At 41.3% G+C, this 23422-nt stretch overlaps 1 protein-coding gene and 2 long non-coding RNA genes across 3 annotated transcripts; all 3 read left to right on the top strand.

The window, feature by feature from the left end:
- The first annotated feature begins 204 nt into the window (after positions 1 to 204).
- LOC109198186 (uncharacterized) lies at positions 205 to 5323 on the top strand. The gene is made up of 6 exons (XM_019353764.2): positions 205 to 814; positions 1248 to 1379; positions 1585 to 1656; positions 2001 to 2072; positions 2400 to 2480; positions 4514 to 5323. The coding sequence occupies exons 2-6, from the start codon at positions 1248 to 1250 to the stop codon at positions 5321 to 5323; spliced, it is 1167 nt and encodes a 388-aa protein (XP_019209309.1). The 5' UTR covers positions 205 to 814.
- A 5609-nt stretch (positions 5324 to 10932) lies between these two features.
- Positions 10933 to 12109, top strand: LOC112845645 (uncharacterized). The gene is made up of 2 exons (XR_003218513.1): positions 10933 to 11967; positions 12073 to 12109. It is a non-coding gene; the product is annotated as an uncharacterized LOC112845645 (long non-coding RNA).
- A 669-nt stretch (positions 12110 to 12778) lies between these two features.
- Positions 12779 to 13133, top strand: LOC109198187 (uncharacterized). Its single transcript, XR_002059112.2, has 2 exons — positions 12779 to 13006; positions 13103 to 13133. It is a non-coding gene; the product is annotated as an uncharacterized LOC109198187 (long non-coding RNA).
- Positions 13134 to 23422: the final 10289 nt, after the last annotated feature.

The raw sequence follows: 23422 nt of genomic DNA, 5'->3' as shown, positions 1-23422 counted from the left end.
CGTCTCCCGGTTTGAAATTGTTTTTGAAAGTGATTTACTATGACAAGGTAAGCGTATCTCTGTCTCTGGTTTGAAATTTAGCTTTGAACGTGATTTTTTTTTAATGTGTTTCTTTATCGATTTCTTTGTTTCGGCACGATGCTAAAGCCAGTTAGCGGATAGTCAGCTAAAGCAAGCGTTTCAGTCCCTCCTACGCTTTTGAAATTGACCTTTAAAAGTGCTTTTCTGTGTCTTGACGCTGATATCTACAAAATGACTGTGATTTTATTCCAGTGGTATCGTTTGTAATTGAAACTTTTAAGATACGACTCTCACCGCGTACGAAACAATAGCTGCGTTGTAGTCGCGTTTCACACCTCTCTTTGTCTGTCTTTATAAGGCGTTAACTACAGCAGCCTTTAATACCTGAACTCTTGATTCAGCCAAGGTAAGTGCCCCCCCTTATATTTTCTATGTATGTGTTCAGGTGATATTTAGAAAAAAATAGGTGTGTTTAGCGCTGGATGTCATTTTATTCCAGAGCTGTTGTTTGTAATTAAAACTTTTAAGATTAGGTGGTACAGTGTTTTTACTCCCTTCCAAACAGTAAAGTTCCTCTTTGTCTCTCAGTAGGAAATTTAAACCAGACAGTACAAGGCTACATTTCAGTGTTACAAGCCAATCAGTTTGCTAATTGTTCTGTGAGATTTGTTTGCAAAGTTTAAGGTGTTAAGTAGGACTGTGAACATCTGGGTCTGCTTGCTGCTGGCATTCTGCCAGAGCCCCAGCAACAAGACCGCCTCCCAGCAACGAGACTGCCTGTCAGCCTTGCAAGGTACCCAATTTTCCAATTACTCTATAACAAAACTGTTGTGGGCAACAAGACTGTCTCCTAAGTTTGCAAGCAATCACTTTGTTCTTGTAAGATTTGTTTGAAAAGTTTGAGGTGGTAACTGAGCTGTGAACATCTGGGTTTGCTTGCTGCTGGCATTCGACCAGCGTCTCAGCAACAACACTGCCTCCCAGCTTTGCAAGGTAATTACTTTCCCAATTACTGTACACCAAAACGAAGTAACTGTCGTGGTCAACAAATCTGCCTCCCAACTTTCAAGGTAATCACTTTCTCAATTACAATATACAAACTGTTATGGAACAGAGACTTTTTTGGTTGTAGTCATCTTATCTGTCAATGTATCAGAGGGTTAAAATAACAAATTGCTTGAAATGCCAATAATTAATATTCTGTTTTTATGTTGACATTCTACCAGATGCCGAGAAAAAATAAAAGATCCCAGGCACAAAAGAAGCGCTGGAAACCACTTGACCTGGTTGATCCTGCTGTCCCAATGCTCACTGGCCACAACCAAGATGAGGCAGTCAGTAGTTTTCCATCTGACCAGGTAATGAGGATATGGTAGTGATCACAGACAGTTGAACAGTTTTCAAAACATGTTTGAGACAGTTAAGAACACTTACCCATACAGTTTAGGATTTTTTGTTATAATGTCACACAACTGGCATAACAGTGCATGGTATACAGAACATTTAAATGAAATGAATGTGTCAGGTCACTTAATGTTTTCTATACCCTTTTTCCTGGGTTAGCAGATGGCACCAGCCGGGTTATCTTTGGAAACACGGGATAGACCCACCTCCTTATGTCCCCCAGGTACCAAGGTAAATATAAAAAAATATTCCTCTATTAAGAAATTACAAGGTATGCCCACCCATACGGCTGCTCGATTATGGCAAAAATGATAATTACAATTATTTTCACTGAAATCTAGATCTCCATTATTTGACAATATTTATTTAACAATAACAATGTATTGAATAATGGCTTTAAAACATGTATGTTTAGTGAACTTTACAGTGTTGCTCCGTGGTGCAGTTGACCATTTCTATCTTGTAATGTTATCCAACTGCCATAACTGTTCATGCCATGCATTGCATTTTAAACTGAAATTAAAGTGTCAGGTCACTTAATGTCTTAACATTATATACTGTTTTTCCTGGGTTAGCAGACAGCACCAGCCAGCTTGTCCTTGGAAACTGAGAATAGACCCACCTCCTCATGTCCTCCAGGCAACAAGGTAAATTTAAAACAGTATTCCTCCATTAAGGATTTATAGTGGACAGTTACATTACCATTAAATGTTAAAGACATATGATTACATGTTAGCATTATGCAAACAGTAAGAATTTTGTTGTATCGCTTCTGTTAGTTTTCTTTAAAGTTTCTACAGTTACACTCACTTTCAAATTTCTTAGTAGTTATGCAAACAGCTGGAATTTTTCTTTATTGCTTTCTAAGTTTAGTAACCGCTACTGTTTCATGTTTTCTTTAAAGTATCCAGTGTTACACTCTATTTCAAATCTGTTAGTAGGTAGGTTTTCTAATTTTGATTAACTGTATTCAGATTTCAGACAATCGTCCACCAGCAAAACGAGTCTGGGCAACTGATGATTTCCACACGGCATCAAATTCTCCACCTAAAAAGGTATGCCCACAAATGTTTATAACCAATTGGTATACATGTGATGTTTGCTGTATAATCACCGGGGTTGATATTTAGTCTTTCACCTTAAGTATGCTTGCTAACTCGTACTAAATATACTAAAATGTTAGACTAAACATGTACATTTGTCAATTTCTTTCATCAGATTCCTAACATGCAGACATCTCAACAGCTATTTATGTCTGTTTCTTTATCTATTTCTACATATATTGTTCAGAAAAAACTTTTATACCATTTTATACTTAAAGGTTCAGATAAATTGACATCCACAGTGAAAAGCAGTGCAAATAAATACAAACATGGCTTTGTGACACTCATCTTTTATCAAGATGAATGTCAATGTCACATTTAACCTGTTACTGAATTTTGTAATTTCTTTACAAAACGTGACACAACTATGAAACGTGTTTTTATGTCACATGTACAGAACCATCTGGTTTAATCTGAAATCAGTGAATGAATTACATCTGATTTAAGAGCATCTGAGATCCTCTTACAAATAATACGTAAACATTATTTCCTTTCATATGTTTGTATTTAGGCTGCAATTTAGTTAATGTTTGAAGGCCCGCAGAAATCTAAAGGAAAAGCTGTGTCCCAAAACGTCGGCTGCATCCTCCGGAGACCGCATTTGAAGGCCGATTATGTCACAACTAGGAGACGAAGGCTGTCCCAATTCGTCGACTCCTTCAAATGTAGTCGACAAATGCGTCCTTCATTTCCCCGAATTTGAAGGATTGGTCGGGTGTGTCCTTTATGGCCCACCATATCCCAGAATTCATAGCGCGGCCCAGTCAAATTTCAACTGCCAACAATGGCGGTCGCTACTAAGTTTAAATTTGTCTTATTAATCTTTCTGGGTCACAAAATAAACTTAAAATATTTTCAGGCGACAAAGTAGCTGTGTAAATTACAAATATCTGCTGGGTTTATCAAGACATCATATATTTAATATATATATCATATATATAAAAGTGCGCCAACGAGACGTCTGTTACCCACCCGCTCGATAGCAAGCCGTGGGGGGTCAATGGTCACTCCAGCCAGCGAGAGCAGCAGACTCCCAAATTCATCGTTTTCAGACCCTCGCTCTTTCGCTACCCAGGTTAAACATGATATATAAGTCACTCGGATAACTTAAAATTTTAATTGTTTGGCTTTTTTCGGTGTTTTATTTGTTCCGAAGTAAATCGTTTGGCTGAGATCAAAGTTATAAGATTATTAGATTAAATAAAACATTATTAATCCATTGAGTGGGTTCCTCCAGGATTTTCACACAGCTGAATAAACGTCAAACAGAAAACTGATTAAACAGAATTGTAAGACGGTCGAGAATTTACGCCAGTGTCCTGTTATATTTTAGATAGCAAGGAGCAGACAGCCGAGTTTATTAAACTCCACCGAGACAGTGGTGACGCAAATCTGCAGGCTAGACCGTCCAATTTCACAGCCTCGTACTTCCAGCCTTCTCGGCCTTCGAAGGACCCAGCCCACATAGATCGCGAAGGCCGGGTCCTCCGAAGGATGCAGCCGACATTTTAGGAAACAGCTAATGTGTTATATTGAAAGTAATTGACTGCTTTGAAAATATAAGGAGCAGAAAGTACAGATATGACCTTTATAAAAGGTCATTAAAAAACAGCACTCAAGTAAATTACAGATATCTAAAATATTCGTCATTTTTACTTCCCACCTCTGCTCTCTCACTCTCTCTCACTGTTCCTGTCACACTCTTTCTGTCTGGCTTATCTGATGCTGCGTATCTTTAGATTATGCTGTAATATGTTTGAGGAGTGATATAATTTGGCTTAATTTGCCTGAACATTGCTTCATTGTTTTACCATAGTTAAAAATGTTTTTACTTTAAAGAAAATCTTTATTTATACAACCCTTGTCACTTAAAAAAAATGTCTTACATCATTGTACCAAGAGTTGCATATGTTTTTGCTCAACCTTGAAATGCTTATCATTAAATACTAAATAATAACATGTCACCTTTACCATTCCTTGATCAGCCTTTCCACAACATAAATGAACAACTACTGACAGAGGAGCTACAGAGAAACGCAGTTCAGAACTTCTGGTGTGTCAGTGCAACTCATTGTCAAAGTGATGAAAGGTACACAGAATTCTCTCGAAATCATCAGTGCACATGTAATGCCCTCACATTCCTGGCCTACCTTAATGAGGAACACCAGTTCAACACAGCCCGACTTGATAAGGTGCTTGAACAGGGAGATGCACTCTACTGTTGGATTAAAACAAATCTTCAGCAGGAGAGGCGTTATACACAAGATCATCTGACCATGGAGGACCTGCCCAAAGAAGTTCATGCTGACATAAATGTCTACAGTGTAAAAATGGACAACATAAGGTATGGATACCTGAAAGCAGAAGACAAAACTTACCAAAGAAAAGAGTGGTGGTTGCCTCTTGCTAGTCGCCTTGTATGTCTGTCAACAGATGTGAACTATGGTTTGCTCATGGTTTCGCCTCAGTGCATTGCAGTTTTCCGTGACAAATCTGGGAGGTATGGATTATTTGATTCACATTCAAGAAGTGCAGCAGGTTTACCCCAGCCAAATGGAACAGCAGTCATGCTCACGTTCACTCATGTGAATGACCTGATCAACCACTTGCATAACCTTTTTCAAAATCAAGGCAGGTATGCAAGATATGAGCTTGTGCCTGTTTCTTTCAAAAGAGTCAGCACTCACAACGAACAGCCTGCACTCAGGCAACAGGAGCAACAGCTACATCATCACCACAAATCACAAATTCCACTGTGCAAGTGCCTCAACCAGAATCAGCCCAAACCTACATGACAATGTTAGAAAATACTTCAAACTCATCACAAGACAAAATGGCTTCATGTGAACATCACCTTGAAACATCTGTCGATCCAACAAGCAACATCAGGAAAGAACAAGAAAGTATTGAACTTAATAATGAAAGAGAAACAGCAAGGAATGTGTGCAAATTAAATAAACGACGACGTCGGAAAGCTAATCGTCAAGCTCCCAAAAATCAGAGGCAGAGTGAAGTGGCAAAGAAGACCAACAAAAAAAGGAACGAAAAGGAACGATATGCGACTTGTCACGAATTTCGAATGAAAAAATTACAGACCTTGAAAACCCAATATGCTGTAAACTGTCATTACCACAAACAAAAACTCTTATCAAACAAAAATTATTATGCAAATCCTCAAATTCACGGAGTAATAAAAGCCCACAAGGTGAAGAAGTACCAAAGTGATCCTCATTTTCAACAAAAGAAGAGAGACTACATTATCAGAAGATATTCTACGGATCCCGACTTTCAAACCAGGCAGAAAAACTATGTGGTTCAGAAGTACAACACGGATGCCAGCTTTAAAACCAAACAAAAACAATATCTGGTCCAAAGGTACAACACGGATACTGACTTTCAAAGCAGACAGAAGCAATATCTGGTCCAAAGGTACAAAACGGATGCTGACTTTCAAAGCAGACAGAAGCAATATCTGGTCCAAAGGTACAAAACGGATGCTGACTTTCAAAGCAGACAGAAAAAATACATGAGGCAGAAATACAGAGAGGAGGATGTCAGAGAAAGGAAGAGGGCATACATAAGAACAATATATGCATCGGATCCAAACTACAGGCACAAACAAAAAAAATCAATTCATGCCAGGTACCACAATGACTCACAATTCAGACTGCACCATATACAGCGCTGTGCCCAGTACCAGAGACACAAAATGGCTACCACTGCATCTTTCGCCATTTATAAAAAGTTGTGTGCACAGAGAATAAAGAAGAAATACAGCCGACTAGTAACACAATTGCAGCAGGGTCCACAGTCTGAAGCACAGCCCCAGCTTGTAGTGAATAGTGTGATGCAAGCAGCCACATTAGCTTTCCGTGAAACAATTCAGTTAGGACCCACCCATGTCTGTACGGTGTGCCACAGAACTCTGTTTCCTAATCAAGTTAAACACTGCAAAAGATCAAAGTATGTGAAAAATAGTCACATTGTTGACACTTGCTTGACAGGAAAATTTGTCCATGTTTGTGATAGTGAATGTACAGCTAATTGTACCATTCCAAAACAAAGAATGCAAGAGTGGATTTGCTACAACTGTGACAGCCACCTACAACGAGGAAAGATCTCTTCCATCGCAGTGGCAAACAATTTAGCACTAGCACCCATTCCAATTGAACTGAGTCAATTAAATGTACTAGAACGACAACTGATTGCTAAAATTCTCCCGTTTGCCAAAATCATTGCATTACCAAAAGGACAGCAAAGAGCTGTACATGGGGCTGTTGTTTGTGTACCGTCGGATGTGGAAACCATAGTAAACTGTCTTCCCAGACCTAGCAATGAAGCCCAGCTCCTGCAGGTACAACTGAAAAGACACATCAGATTCAAAGGATACCAACACTTCTACACTGTGAACATGAAGAATGTGTTAGCAGGATTATCAAAGCTAAAAGAGATGCATTCAGAATACAAAGATGTATCTATTGATGATGACGCTACTTTTGCTGATCCCACAAATAATCAGATAATCGAGACAGAACATGACACTGCTGATGCAGATATTCAAGATGCACTGCCCAGAAACTTCGACAACCAAATTGTACCAGAAAGAAGAACCACTGAGGATACAACAGCTGGAATACTTGAGCCATCTCATGATGTAAACGAACTATTGGCGCCTGAACAGTCAAATGGAGAGCCCTTACAAGATACGGAGAAAGAAAAGGAAGAACTTCGCCCTGGTCTTGTTCTAGACACCTGTATGCAACCACCAGATATAGCACAGGACATTTTATCATATGGTGAAGGAATATTTAGCATTGCACCCGCCCAAGGAAATAGACCTGTTGGCTTCTTCTCTGTTCCTAAACTTGAAGCCATGGCCTTTCCTGTGCAGTTCCCAACTGGACAGAACACATTAGATGAAGCCAGACAAGTCAAACTGTCCCCAAGCATGTATTTTAATACACGGCTGTTCTCTGCAGATACACGGTTTGCAACTGACCAAAGCTACCTATTCTTTGCACAGTTTGTAACAGAAACACACATGGCTACAAACAGCATGTCCATCCAATTGCGCAAAGGTAAGGCAATCACCAAGGATGGGCGTAGAATTTGTAACAGAATGCTTCAAAATAAAGACGAAGTGGAGAGACTGATAAATAACAAAGATGCAACACGCTTCATGAAACCTCTGAGAGGTACTCCAGCCTATTGGGAGAAGGCACTGAAAGATCTCCATGCTATGGTCAGACAGTTAGGAAAGCCAACTTTTTTCCTGACATTTTCAGCTGCTGAAATGAGATGGCCTGAGGTTGTTGAGGTCATAAAAACTCAACAAGGTGAACAAGTGGATTTTTCACAACTTGACTGGAACACAAAGTGTGAAATTCTCCGAAGCAACCCTGTGACTGTGATGCGATTGTTTGAAAAAAGAGTCGATGCACTAATGACAACACTGATCCTGTCCCCGGCACAGCCCATCGGTGAAGTAGAAGATTACTTTTATCGAGTGGAGTTTCAGGCCAGAGGTAGCCCTCATATCCATTTATTGGTTTGGGTCAAAGATGCACCTAAATTTGGAAGCGACCTTGAAGACCACGTGTACAAATTTATTGACAAGTACATAACATGTAAGATGCCTGACCAAAATGCCGATCCTGAACTTCACAAAATTGTGTCTGAGGTTCAAGTCCACAGCAGAAATCACTCCAGATCTTGTAAAAAAGGTAATGTGTCATGTAGGTTTGGGTTCCCCAAACTACCCGTAGACCACACAATGATCACTTTCCCAAGCCCAGATGATGACAACGATCACAATGATAAGCAGCATAGCACAAGTAAGGAGAAAGGCACAAATGAAAAACAAAAGCAAAAAAACAGACGAATGGCTCTCGCAAAAAAACAGAAAGAGGCCAAAGAAAAACTCCAGCCATTGAGAGATTTGCTCTGTGACCCAAATTCCTCGTTTGAAGACTTGTCTGAGCTGCTTCACAAATGCAAATTAACTTATGAACAATACTTGGATTGTGCCTTCAATTTAAGCAATGGCCATGTCATCCTCTTAAAGCGTGAACCTAATGACTGCTGGGTGAATGCATACAATGCAGATCTGCTGAGGGCCTGGAATGCCAACATGGACATCCAATATGTCATTGATGACTACAGCTGCCTGATGTACATAATGTCTTATGTCTCTAAACCCGAATTTGAGATGACACAATTTCTTAATGGAGTCATCCAGGAGGTAAAAACGTCCAATGTCAATGAAAGAGATGAAATGAAACAGATAATGCAGGCATATGCTAAACACAGAGAAGTCAGTGCCCAGAATCCGTGGCAAGGACATGCAGCCTGCCACTAAAAAGTGTTCACGCAGTGTGGTGTTCATACAGACTGATGATGATGCCCTGAAAATGAGTCTCCCGATGAGCAGGTTGCAAAGCATGGCACCAGATGATGAAAATGTGTGGATGTCTGGATTGCCAGAAAAATATGCAAACAGACCCAGAACACCTGAGTTTGAAAGAATGTGTTTGGCTGAATTTGCTTCAGAGTACAGGATTCTCTACAGCCGTCAAACAGAGTCAAAAAATGCCATCCCTCTTTTGAATAACATGGGTTATATTCAAAAGAGAACAAGAGGGAAACCTGCAATAATCAGATATCCTCGCTTCTCAGAAAAGAAACAACCAGAAAAGTTTTATAGGAGACTACTAAAACTTTATTTTCCACATCGATCAAATGATGACCTTAAAAACACAGAACACCCCACATCTGAACAGTTCTACAAAAGTGGACGAAAACATGGTTTTGCAGTACGGCCAATTGTTACCTTTAACAAAAAGCGTTATGAAAGCCATGGCAAAACAATGGAAAGGGCATTGGAACAGATTGAACAACAAGGCCCACTTATCAATGCATGGAACACCTTTGCACCTGAGGTTGAAGTAGATCGTTTAGAGTGTGTGGCCCAACGACAATCCAGACATGACACTGACGAAAATGAAATGGACATTGTTCCAGACTACCAAGTCAGTGGTAGCAGCAGTGGAGCCATGCCAGCAATCATAGCACCAAAGCTGAGCCCAGACTTTGTCAGAAAAATGTACCAAAGTCTGAATGAAACCCAAGCATCCATATTCTACGCAGTGCGTGAGTGGTGTTTCAAACTTGTGTGGGGTCACTGTCCTGAGCAGTTCTTTTATTTTGTCTCTGGAGGAGCTGGCTGTGGAAAATCACATGTTATCAAGTGCATATATGAGGAGGCAACAAAGATTTTGCACCAACTCCCCAGATTCCGTGACCAAGCAGACATGTCCTACCCTGCAGTCTGCTGGCTGCATTTACTGGACTGCAGCTTTTAACATATCTGGGAAAACACTGCACTCTCTGCTAAAGCTGCCAAAATCTTTAAAACCGCCGTATCAGGGACTGGGCAATGCACTGGATGAAGTGAGAGCTTCACTTTCAAATGCAGAGATTCTGGTCATTGATGAGATATCTATGGTTTCTAAAGACCTTTTTGCCTACATCCACTGGAGACTTCAGCAGATCAAAGGAAACAAGAAGCCTTTTGGTGGGATGTCTATCCTTGCAGTAGGAGACTTTTACCAGCTGCCACCCCTTGGAAAAGCCAAACCACTCTGTGTGTACGAGGACAATGTCCTTGATCTCTGGAAAGACTATTTCCACATGGTCAACCTGACAGAAATCATGCGACAGAAAGATGATCATTCTTTTGCTGAAGTTCTGAACAGGATAAGAGTAAAGCAAAAAACAGATTCTCTTGAAGCCAATGATAAAGCCTTGCTCACACAGGCTATCCATGACATAAAAGACTGTCCATCTAATGTTTACACATTTATGCTACAAACAAAGAGGTGACAAACACAATTCAGCAACTGTAACTGCTCTTCATTCTGATATCATAAATATTCAGGCCGAAGACTACAGAAAAGACCCACGAACGGGTGAGATGGTCCTGCTGGCAGATATGATGAAAGGCAACAAAAGAGATTTACCTGATAACATACAAGGTGCACCTGGAGTGCGTGTTATGATTATTAGAAATTTGGATGTTGAAGATGGGCTTGTTAATGGACATTTGGAACAATCACGAACATTGTGACAACCACACAGGATGGACCAAAAACTGTGAATCTCATTGGACTTACGCTGGACAATCAAAATTCTGGGCAAAAATTTCGCAGAAAAATACAAGGATCCTCAGACAACCTGTATATATTGAGAAATGTGAAGAATCTACAAGTAAAAAAGGAGTTCTTCGCAGGCAATTTCCAATGAAGTTGGCCTTTGCATGTACAGCTCACAAAGTACAAGGCATGACAATGGAGTCAGCAGTAGTATGTTTGAAGCGTGTTTTTGACCTGGAATGGCCTATGTGCACTCAGCCGCACAACCTCACTTAAAGGACTCTACATCACAGACTTTGATGAAAGGAAAATCTATGCTGATCCTGCCATCACAGATGCACTCAAAAATATGAGACATGCATCATTTGAGAATGCAAGACCACTGTTGCAATTCTTAAAATCAGTTGTTCCCACAGTCCCCACGATGACAATTATCCATCACAATGCACAAGGTCTCCCAACTCACATGGAGGACATGAGATGCCACCATGAACTCAGCCTTGCTGATGTTTTATGCATAACAGAAACTCACTTGTCTGGATCATCAGTTTCTCCCCGCTTCCAGCTCGAACAGTACAACATGGCCACACGCAACAGACACGTCTCTTACACAAACCATACAGACATGGCAAAGGTAAATGGCGGTGGAGTTGCAATGTACTACAAAACAGTTCTTACAGCAGAGTCTCGAAAATACCTGCAAAATGTGACTGACCTTGAATTTGTTGTTATCAAGGTTGAATCGCCAGTCACAGCTTTGATAGCAACTGTATACAGGCCACCAAATTACAGCCACGTGAGGTTTTTACCACAAATGCAATGTCTTTTGGACTCATTGGAAATGATGAATTGCCAACCAATTATTGTTTGTGGAGACTTCAATGAGGACCTTATGAGCAGAGGAAAAAAACCCATCCAAGAACTGTTTCAGTCAAGAGGATATGCACAACTTATTACTGCTGCAACTACCGAAAAACACACATTGATTGATCACCTTTACATATCACAGCCATACGCCTGCCTCCAATCAGGTGTTCTGAATACATATCACAGTTATCACAACCCCATTTATTGTGTAATTCACTAACACAAAATGACTGCAAGGTTGTGAGGGATATGGACTTGCCAAGTGATCTTAGTGTCTTTGCAACTGAGCACACTCTACCACCAACAAGGACAGCTCACCAGTGGGAGCTGATACATAAGACTGCTCTCATCCATTGAAGAGCTGACCAGAAACGTGAACAGAGAGACTGCAACTGCACCTGATGGGATCCCTGCCATAACAGGTAATTGTATTTTTGTTTCTTACTTTATATTGTAACATTTGATATTGTTTGAAACAAACTATAATCTCATCCATTAATTAAGTCATCCATTCATTCATAACTCAGATGTGTTCTGTCCAGTGAAGGCAGTAGAGAAGCCCTACACTGATCTTGAAACTGTGCCACGCTAGTAGAGACCGGCTACAAGGATGGGCAGGTATAGTGAAATTAAAATGCACCTTTTGGTTCAACAGGTTTATATATACAGTCAAGTGATCAAAAGACACCAGTATTAAACCCATTTAAACCAACTACATGCTTGGATTGGAACTGTATACAGGCCACCAAATTACAGCCACGTGTGGTTCTTACCTTAAATAGCAACTTACCCATCCAAAGACACCAGTATTAAGCAATTTCTTTTTTACTACCTTTTTAGTATAGTTTTGGGTCATTTAGTTCTAAAGTTAGATTTGTTTTCCCAATTATTTTTAGAACTTCATTACTTGCCAGTTTGCTAACTGAAGAGCTGCGCTTTGTGATGTCTCTTGTTTTATTGTTTTAAATTGTGTTTTCCTTTTATCTGTTTCTAGCTGTTTTCGCAAAGTCAGCCAACCACTTGCTTCCAAATGACCCTTATCCAGAAGTATCCGTGAGTGCCTCATCAACAGAAACTAAAGTGGAGACCTACCTCTCAGAGAAAAACGCACACATAAGAAAAGCCGACCCACTTCAGTACTGGGAAGAACATCCTAATCTGTTTCCCTCTATGGCTGCTGTTGCGATCCCAGTGTGCCCCCTGTAGCTCTGTGGACAGTTTTGGATTTGTTTACATCTCACCCAACCGCTCACGGCAGATGGCTGCACCTCTCTAAGCCTGGTTCTGCCGGAGGTTTCTTCCTGTTAAAAGGGAGTTTTTCTGAACACACTCTACCACCAACAAGGACAGCTCACCAGTGGGAACTGATAGATAAGACTGCTGATGTGCTCTCATCCATTGAAGAGCTGACCAGAAACGTGAACAGAAAGACTGCACCTGATGGGATCCCTGCCATAACAGGTCATTTGTATTTTTTTGTTTCTTACTTTATATTCTTTGAAACAAACTATAATCTCATCCATTCATTAAGTCATCCATTCATTCATAACTCCTCAGATGTGTTCTGTCCAGTGAAGGCAGTGGAGAAGCCCTACACTGATCTTGAAACTGTGCCACGCTAGTAGAGACCGGCTACAAGGATGGGCAGGTATAGTGAAATTAAAATGCACCTTTTGTTCAACAGGTTTATATATACAGTCAAGTGATCAAAAGACACCAGTATTAAACCCATTTAAACCAACTACATGCTTGGATTGGAACTGTATACAGGCCACCAAATTACAGCCACGTGTGGTTTTTACCTCGCATGGCGACTTACCTCATCAGAAGACACCAGTATTAAGCCAATTTCTTTTTTTTTTTTACTTCATTTTTAATTTAGTTTTGGGTCATTTAGTTCTAAAGTTAGATTTGTTTTCCCAATTATTTTTTAGAACTTCATTACTTGCCAGTTTGCTAACTGAAGAGCTGCGCTTTGTGATGTCTCTTGTTTTATTGTTTTAAATTGTGTTTTCCTTTTATCTGTTTCTAGCTGTTTTCGCAAAGTCAGCCAACCACTTGCTTCCAAATGACCCTTATCCAGAAGTATCCGTGAGTGCCTCATCAACAGAAACTAAAGTGGAGACCTACCTCTCAGAGAAAAACGCACACATAAGAAAAGCCGACCCACTTCAGTACTGGGAAGAACATCCTAATCTGTTTCCCTCTATGGCTGCTGTTGCGATCCCAGTGTGCCCCCTGTAGCTCTGTGGACAGTTTTGGATTTGTTTACATCTCACCCCAACCGGTCGCGGCAGATGGCCGCCCCTCCCTGAGCCTGGTTCTGCCGGAGGTTTCTTCCTGTCAAAAGGGAGTTTTTCCTTCCCACTGTCGCCAAAGTGCTTGCTCATAGGGGGTCATATGATTGTTGGGTTTATCTATATACATTAATGCTTGTATGCTTTTCATTTATACTTTTGCCTTACTCTTCAGTTCATAATATAAAGTTACTTGAATGGTTTCCTTTTCCTTTTTTATTTTATATTGCTTTGCTATTTACCACAATCTAAATATCATGTTTAAATGTCATACATTATTGTAAATGGTATCTGTACAAAATATTGTTTGAATAACATGATACATTTATTAGTCCCACAACGGGAAATTTCATAATTGCATGTGGTATTTTCCCCTTTGACATTAAAATACCTTTGAAATACAAATTGAATACCGCTTAATGGACATCTTTTTTTCTACCACTTTAAACGACTCAAAACTGTAAAATCTAAATTGTAACTTCTCTTGAACACCTGACACTGAAGCATAATTTATTTTCTTTTATATCTATTAACTTATTTTGTAATCATGTAACTGGAGCATCTTTCTCTCATCTCTGTATGCCGCATATAACAGAGATCACAATACAGCTTACTTTGCTTTAAGATGAAAATCAGCTGTATTCCATTTCCCTCCTTCTTGTGGTATAAAAAGCAAACTATGCTCATGTTGCATCTTGCTCCCTCTGGTGTTATAAATGGCAACCGGCACTAATTGAACCACATTAAAGGCAAACTACACTCATTGGCAGTAGCATAGGCACACATAAAATTTCTTCTGAAATTTTCGCTTTCTAGTTATTATGTGTGCCTATGCCAAGAGGCACACATATTACTATTCCTCGGATTTATTATTATTATGTGTGCCTATGGAAAGAGGCACACATATTACTATTCGTCGGATTTATTATTCTTATTATTATTATTATTCTCCATCTTCCGCCTAAATTTCGGCACGTATCACGCCCCGCAGTTTTGAGACAAGCTTCATATATGTTACCTCATTTTGTGCGGCCGGATCTGGAATGGTGTGCTATGACTTTGGTGTTTATGAATTTTATAGTTTTTTAAATATTAATATTTTAGTGAAAATTTTCCCGCGCTCCTCTGCCGAACAGTTTTGACATTAGGGTTACATATGTTAGATCATTTTGTGCGGCTGGAGCTGGACTATTATGTCATGACTTTTGGTGTTTATGACTTTATAGTTTTTTAAATATTAATATTTTAGTGCAAATTTAGGCCAATTCATCTTTTGGCGCCAAATAAACAGACTTCATTTGTGGTGTGTTGGCGCCATCTTTTGGTCCCATTGAACAAATTTCAAACTTCATTTGTGGTGTGTTGGCTCTCTCTAGTGGTATGCCGGGAGTGGTACAGCCTGTCTACCCTTATTTGGATACCGTAATGACGACAATATCAATGGCGCGCGCACCCTCGCTGCTTTCAGGAACCATTGGAGGTTTTAAGGTTGCGCGAACCATTGAATAGTTACGGTAAACACAATGGCTTCTATGCTTGGTGGAAAACTCCATATCCCACAATTCATAGCACACCTCTGCCGAGTTAAACAATGGCGGCCACCACTTCGTTTTATATGTCTTTTATTAGTGTTTCTAGGTCACAAATAAACTTTTAAGATATTTTCAGGCGAGAATGTAGGTGTGTAAACTTCAAATATGTGCTTGTTTTATCAAGACATCCCATATTAGCGACAATGCTCTGACGACCTCGGTCCTGCCTGACAGCTAGCCGGCTACCTAGCTAGCTGCCGCACTTGGCTGCAAATGGACAGCGAGGGGACTCTCTCTCTCCTTTCACCTCCCCGGTCTCTCGCAAATGCTCGCACAGAATCGGAGTTACAGCTGGATGTGGAAAAAATAACTGAGTTGTTTGGTGGTGCTATAATGCGGAGCTACAACAGTGGGCAGCTATCCACCGGTGTATGACAGAAAGGACATGCCGCGACCGCTGATCGACCAGTGTTTGCTAACGCGGAGGTCAATCGTGGATCAGGGAAAGCGAAGGCAGGAGCGTGAGGTGAACTGAATTTCAGGTAAGAAGTTATGACCTGCACTCTATTTGGGTCAGATATAAACCGAGTTTAGGTGTAGTTTATTTAGCAGCAGTTCTCTTATGTGTTGCTGATAGCCGGCTAGCTAGCTAGCGCCGCTAGCATAGTTAGCTAGCACCGCTAGCGACCCTTCGTGAAAAAGCACCCAGGCTTGGCTTATATTGAGGCGGGTGAAACTCGTGTCAGCACCCGGTCGCTCGCCGACAGTATGTGTTTTAGCTGGACTTATTTTTCGTTTATATGGACCGATGATTTATTTATTTATTCATTTTAGTAACGGTATAAACAGTGAAAGGTGGTGGATTGGCCAGATGTAAACTTCAAATATCTGCTCGTGTTACCAAGACATCCCATATTAGCTCTGATGTTTTCGGTGCCTGCAAAGAGCTAGACAGGTAGCTAGCTAACCCGAGCTGGCTGTCTTTTTGACTCAGGGTCATAGCTGGACTTATTTTTCGTTTTTATGAGCCGATGAGGGTTTTTTTTTAGTAACGGTACAAACAGTGAAAGGCGGTGGATTGTCCAGATGCTGGTCGATGTGGAAAAAATAACTGAGTTGTTTGGTAGTCGCTGACGCGGAGCTACAACCGAGGGCAGCTATCCACCGGTGTGTGTCAGAAAGAACATGCGGGGAACGAGGCGGCGAGGCGACCGCCGATCGACCGGTGGTAGATCGTGGATCAGGGAAACCGAAGGCAGGAGAAGCAGGCGGCTGCCGGTCAGAGCGTGAGGTGAACTGAATTTCAGGTAAGAAGTTATGACCTGCACTCTATTTGGGTCAGATATAAACCGAATTTAGGTGTAGTTTATTTTCGTTTTTTACAATCAGTTATAATAACTCGTACTGCGTGGTAGCTAGCACGATGGAGTTTCTATACAGCTGTGTGCGCGCTAAGTTACTGATGTTGAACTTTATGACAGCCTCCCCTGTCATTCTCTCGCCTGTTCAAACTTCAGTCATGAAACTGATCAATGATCGGCTTTTCTCTCTTGTTTGTTTATCGCGCTAAACAACAGCAGCACGTTTAAGCTTGATCAGCTGTTGTTAGAATTCATTTGATTTTAATTTCTAGTATCAGCTGATGTTTGCTGGAGCCACAGCTGTAGAAGCGGCTGGTCGAAACCAGGAGATGACCTTACTGAATCATCAGAGCTGAACTGGTGATGGAGAAACAGGTTTACCTTTTTTTTCGGTGACATGAATGAGTTGAAGGGAAGTTATGAACTGTTTCTGAGAGAAATAAACACCAAGCTCCTTTTTTTATTTAGCTGACAGCTGGTAACTGTGCAGGGGCGGATCTAGCAAAGCTTTTGCCAGGGGGCCAGGTAGGGCATTAACAGAGAAAGGTGGACACAAAGATATACTTTTCTTTCTTACTCTCATACAGGGAGTGCAGAATTATTAGGCAAGTTGTATTTTTGAGGAATAATTTTATTATTGAACAACAACCATGTTCTCAATGAACCCAAAAACACATTAATATCAAAGCTGAATGTTTTCGGAAGTAGTTTTTAGTTTGTGTTTAGTTTTAGCTATTTTAGGGGGATATCTGTGTGTGCAGGTGACTATTACTGTGCATAATTATTAGGCAACTTAACAAAAAACAAATATATACCCATTTCAATTATTTATTTTTACCAGTGAAACCAATATAACATCTCCACATTCACAAATATACATTTCTGACATTCAAAAACAAAACAAAAACAAATCAGCGACCAATATAGCCACCTTTCTTTGCAAGGACACTCAAAAGCCTGCCATCCATGGATTCTGTCAGTGTTTTGATCTGTTCACCATCAACATTGCGTGCAGCAGCAACCACAGCCTCCCAGACACTGTTCAGAGAGGTGTACTGTTTTCCCTCCTTGTAAATCTCACATTTGATGATGGACCACAGGTTCTCAATGGGGTTCAGATCAGGTGAACAAGGAGGCCATGTCATTAGTTTTTCTTCTTTTAAACCCTTTCTTGCCAGCCACGCTGTGGAGTACTTGGACGCGTGTGATGGAGCATTGTCCTGCATGAAAATCATGTTTTTCTTGAAGGATGCAGACTTCTTCCTGTACCACTGCTTGAAGAAGGTGTCTTCCAGAAACTGGCAGTAGGACTGGGAGTTGAGCTTGACGCCATCCTCAACCCGAAAAGGCCCCACAAGCTCACCTTTGATGATACCAGCCCAAACCAGTACTCCACCTCCACCTTGCTGGCGTCTGAGTGGGACTGGAGCTCTCTGCCCTTTACCAATCCAGCCACGGGCCCATCCATCTGGCCCATCAAGACTCACTCTCATTTCATCAGTCCATAAAACCTTAGAAAAATCAGTCTTGAGATATTTCTTGGCCCAGTCTTGACGTTTCAGCTTGTGTGTCTTGTTCAGTGGTGGTCGTCTTTCAGCCTTTCTTACCTTGGCCATGTCTCTGAGTATTGCACACCTTGTGCTTTTGGGCACTCCAGTGATGTTGCAGCTCTGAAATATGGCCAAACTGGTGGCAAGTGGCACCTTGGCAGCTGCACGCTTGACTTTTCTCAGTTCATGGGCAGTTATTTTGCGCCTTGGTTTTTCCACACGCTTCTTGCGACCCTGTTGACTATTTTGAATGAAACGCTTGATTGTTCGATGATCACGCTTCAGAAGCTTTGCAATTTTAAGACTGCTGCATGCCTCTGCAAGATATCTCACTATTTTTGACTTTTCTGAGCCTGTCAAGTCCTTCTTTGACCCATTTTGCCAAAGGAAAGGAAGTTGCCTAATAATTATGCACACCTGATATAGGGTGTTGATGTCATTAGACCATACCCCTTCTCATTACAGAGATGCACATCACCTAATATGCTTAATTGGTAGTAGGCTTTCGAGCCTATACAGCTTGGAGTAAGACAACATGCATGAAGGGGATGATGTGGACAAAATACTCATTTGCCTAATAATTCTGCACTCCCTGTATAAATATTTAGCTTTTATTAAATAGTTATCTGAATCTTACAACCAAAGTTTGTATAATAATACACAAGATTGGCTGTAGACCATTGTTCATCATTCAGAACACTGTGTAAAATAACAAAAAACAAAAAGTGAATGCAAAGTGCATAAATATTTATTTTACGTGTTTGATATGTGTGGCGGGGCGTGGTCTGCAGTGCCGCTGCAGGGGAGGTGGACCACCTGAGGGGCATCTGCAATCACACCTCTCGGGCGTAGTCTGTGCTCTCTCGGCTGTTTTTTGGGTGTGTGTCGGGCTGTGAGTTGAAAGCTACAGCTGGCTGGGAGGGTACACCAACCATGTGTGAAAGTGGTCCATAACGTACTGGTTCAAAGTGTGTTCGTGCAAACATTGTCGGGGTCTGCCGTGGTACAGAGGGACTTCTGCTTATGAACCTGTGTGCACAGCGTCTGCAAATCGGGGCTGTACAAAGTGACCTCATCTTTACCCAAAACTGTAAGCTGTCATCTGTGAGGCGCGAGCGGTGTTTGTTTTTACCATAATTCATGGTGGAGAATGGCTGCTCTTCTGAGTTTTGCTGTCTGTAGCCGTATGAATGGAAACTACACAGATTAGCAGCGGCATAGGCACACATAAAATTTCTTCTAAAATTTTCGCTTTCTAGTTATTATTATTATTATTATTATTATTATGTGTGCCTATGGAAAGAGGCACACATATTACTATTCGTCGGATTTATTATTCTTATTATTATTATTATTCTCCATCTTCCGCCTAAATTTCGGCACGTATCTCGCCCCGCAGTTTTGAGACAAGCTTCATATATGTTACCTCATTTTGTGCGGCCGGATCTGGAATGGTGTGCTATGACTTTTGGTGTTTATGACTATTATAGTTTTTAAAATATTAATATTTTAGTGAAAATTTTCCCGCGCTCCTCTGCCAAACAGTTTTGACATTAGGATTACATATGTTAGATCATTTTGTGCGGCTGGAGCTGGACTATTATGTTGTGACTTTTGGTGTTTATGACTTTTATAGTTTTTTAAATATTAATATTTTAGTACAAATTTAGGCCAATTCATCTTTTGGCGCCAAATAACAGACTTCATTTGTGGTGTCTTGGCTCTCTCTAGTGGTATACGGGAGTAGTACGGCTGAAATCTGTATGCTTGTTACAAACTCCATATCCCATAATTCATAGCACCCCTCTGCCGAGTTAAACAATGGCGGACACCACTTCGTTTTATATGTCTTTTATTCGTGTTTCTAGGTCACAAAATACACTTTTAAGATATTTTCAGGCGAGAATGCAGGTGTGTAAACTTCAAATATCTGCTTGTTTTATCAGACATCCCATATTTAGCGACAGTGCTCTGACGACGTTGGTCCTGCCTGACAGCTAGCCGGCTACCTAGCTAGCTGCCGCACTTGGCTGCAAATGGATAGCGAGGGGACTCTCTCTGTCGTTTCACCTCCCCGGTCTCTCGCAATGCTCGCACAGAATCGGAGTTACAGCTGGATGTGGAAAAATAACTGAGTTGTTTGGTGGTGCTATAACGCGGAGCTACAACAGTGGGCAGCTATCCACCGGTGTATGACAGAAAGGACATGCCGCGACCGCCGATCGACCGGTATTTGCTAACGCGGAGGTCAATCGTGGATCAGGGAAAGCGAAGGCAGGAGCGTGAGGTGAACTGAATTTCAGGTAAGAAGTTATGACCTGCACTCTATTTGGGTCAGATATAAACGAGTTTAGGTGTAGTTTATTTAGCAGCAGTTCTCTTATGTGTTGCTGATAGCCGGCTAGCTAGCTAGCGCCGCTAGCATAGTTAGCTAGCACGCTAGCGACCCTTCGTGAAAAAGCACCCAGGCTTGGCTTATATTGAGGCGGGTGAAACTCGTGTCAGCACCCGGTCGCTCGCGACAGTATGTGTTTTAGCTGGACTTATTTTTCGTTTATATGGACGATGATTTATTTATTTATTCATTTTAGTAACGGTATAAACAGTGAAAGGTGGTGGATTGGCCAGATGTAAACTTCAAATATCTGCTCGTGTTACCAAGACATCCCATATTAGCTCTGATGTTTTCGGTGCCTGCAAAGAGCTAGACAGGTAGCTAGCTAACCCGAGCTGGCTGTCTTTTTGATCAGGGTCATAGCTGGACTTATTTTTCGTTTTTTATGAGCCGATGAGGGTTTTTTTTAGTAACGGTACAAACAGTGAAAGGCGGTGGATTGTCCAGATGCTGGTCGATGTGGAAAAATAACTGAGTTGTTTGGTAGTCGCTGACGCGGAGCTACAACGAGGGCAGCTATCCACCGGTGTGTGTCAGAAAGAACATGCGGGGAACGAGGCGGCGAGGCGACCGCCGATCGACGGTGGTAGATCGTGGATCAGGGAAACCGAAGGCAGGAGAAGCAGGCGGCTGCCGGTCGGAGCGTGAGGTGAACTGAATTTCAGGTAAGAAGTTATGACCTGCACTCTATTTCGGTCAGATATAAACCGAGTTTAGGTGTAGTTTATTTTCGTTGTGCTGACTTTTACAATCAGTTATAATAACTCGTACTGCGTGGTAGCTAGCACGATGGAGTTCTATACAGCTGTGTGCGCGCTAAGTTACTGATGTTGAACTTTATGACAGCCTCCCCTGTCATTCTCTCGCCTGTTCAAACTTCAGTCATGAAACTGATCAATGATCGGCTTTTCTCTCTTGTTTGTTTATCGCGCTAAACAACAGCAGCACGTTTAAGCTTGATCAGCTGTTGTTAGAATTCATTTGATTTTAATTTCTAGTATCAGCTGATGTTGCTGGAGCCACAGCTGTAGAAGCGGCTGGTCGAAACCAGGAGATGACCTTACTGAATCATCAGAGCTGAACTGGTGATGGAGAAACAGGTTTACCTTTAGGTGACATGAATGAGTTGAAGGGAAGTTATGAACTGTTTCTGAGAGAAATAAACACCAAGCTCCTTTTTTTATTTAGCTGACAGCTGGTAACTGTGCAGGGCGGATCTAGCAAAGCTTTTGCCAGGGGGCCAGGTAGGGCATTAACAGAGAAAGGTGGACACAAGATATACTTTCTTTCTTACTCTCATACAGGGAGTGCAGAATTATTAGGCAAGTTGTATTTTTGAGGAATAATTTTATTATTGAACAACAACCATGTTCTCAATGAACCCAAAAAACACATTAATATCAAAGCTGAATGTTTTTGGAAGTAGTTTTTAGTTTGTGTTTAGTTTTAGCTATTTTAGGGGGATATCTGTGTGTGCAGTGACTATTACTGTGCATAATTATTAGGCAACTTAACAAAAACAAATATATACCCATTTCAATTATTTATTTTACCAGTGAAACCAATCTAACATCTCCACATTCACAAATATACATTTCTGACATTCAAAAACAAAACCAAAACAAATCAGCGACCAATATAGCCACCTTTCTTTGCAAGGACACTCAAAGCCTGCCATCCATGGATTCTGTCAGTGTTTTGATCTGTTCACCATCAACATTGCGTGCAGCAGCAACCACAGCCTCCCAGACACTGTTCAGAGAGGTGTACTGTTTTCCCTCCTTGTAAATCTCACATTTGATGATGGACCACAGGTTCTCAATGGGGTTCAGATCAGGTGAACAAGGAGGCCATGTCATTAGTTTTTCTTCTTTAACCTTTCTTGCCAGCCACGCTGTGGAGTACTTGGACGCGTGTGATGGAGCATTGTCCTGCATGAAAATCATGTTTTTCTTGAAGGATGCAGACTTCTTCCTGTACCACTGCTTGAAGAAGGTGTCTTCCAGAAACTTGCAGTAGGACTGGGAGTTGAGCTTGACGCCATCCTCAACCCGAAAAGGCCCCACAGCTCACCTTTGATGATACCAGCCCAAACCAGTACTCCACCTCCACCTTGCTGGCGTCTGAGTGGGACTGGAGCTCTCTGCCCTTTACCAATCCAGCCACGGGCCCATCCATCTGGCCCATCAAGACTCACTCTCATTTCATCAGTCCATAAAACCTTAGAAAAATCAGTCTTGAGATATTTCTTGGCCCAGTCTTGACGTTTCAGCTTGTGTGTCTTGTTCAGTGGTGGTCGTCTTTCAGCCTTTCTTACCTTGGCCGTGTCTCTGAGTATTGCACACCTTGTGCTTTTGGGCACTCCAGTGATGTTGCAGCTCTGAATATGGCCAACTGGTGGCAAGTGGCATCTTGGCAGCTGCAGGCTTGACTTTTTCAGTTCATGGGCAGTTTATTTTGCCCCTTGGTTTTTCCACACGCTTCTTGCGACCCTGTTGACTATTTTGAATGAAACGCTTGATTGTTCGATGATCACGCTTCAGAAGCTTTGCAATTTTAAGACTGCTGCATGCCTCTGCAAGATACTATTTTTTGACTTTTCTGAGCCTGTCAAGTCCTTCTTTTGACCCATTTTGCCAAAGGAAAGGAAGTTGCCTAATAATTATGCACACCTGATATAGGGTGTTGATGTCATTAGACCAACCCTTCTCATTACAGAGATGCACATCACCTAATATGCTT

Source organism: Oreochromis niloticus, unplaced genomic scaffold, assembly GCF_001858045.2.
Source record: "Oreochromis niloticus isolate F11D_XX unplaced genomic scaffold, O_niloticus_UMD_NMBU tig00008374_pilon, whole genome shotgun sequence".
In the NCBI taxonomy this organism is placed as follows: domain Eukaryota; kingdom Metazoa; phylum Chordata; class Actinopteri; order Cichliformes; family Cichlidae; genus Oreochromis; species Oreochromis niloticus.
Note: the sequence above shows the minus strand (reverse complement) of the source record. Positions and strands in the feature narration are given on the sequence as shown.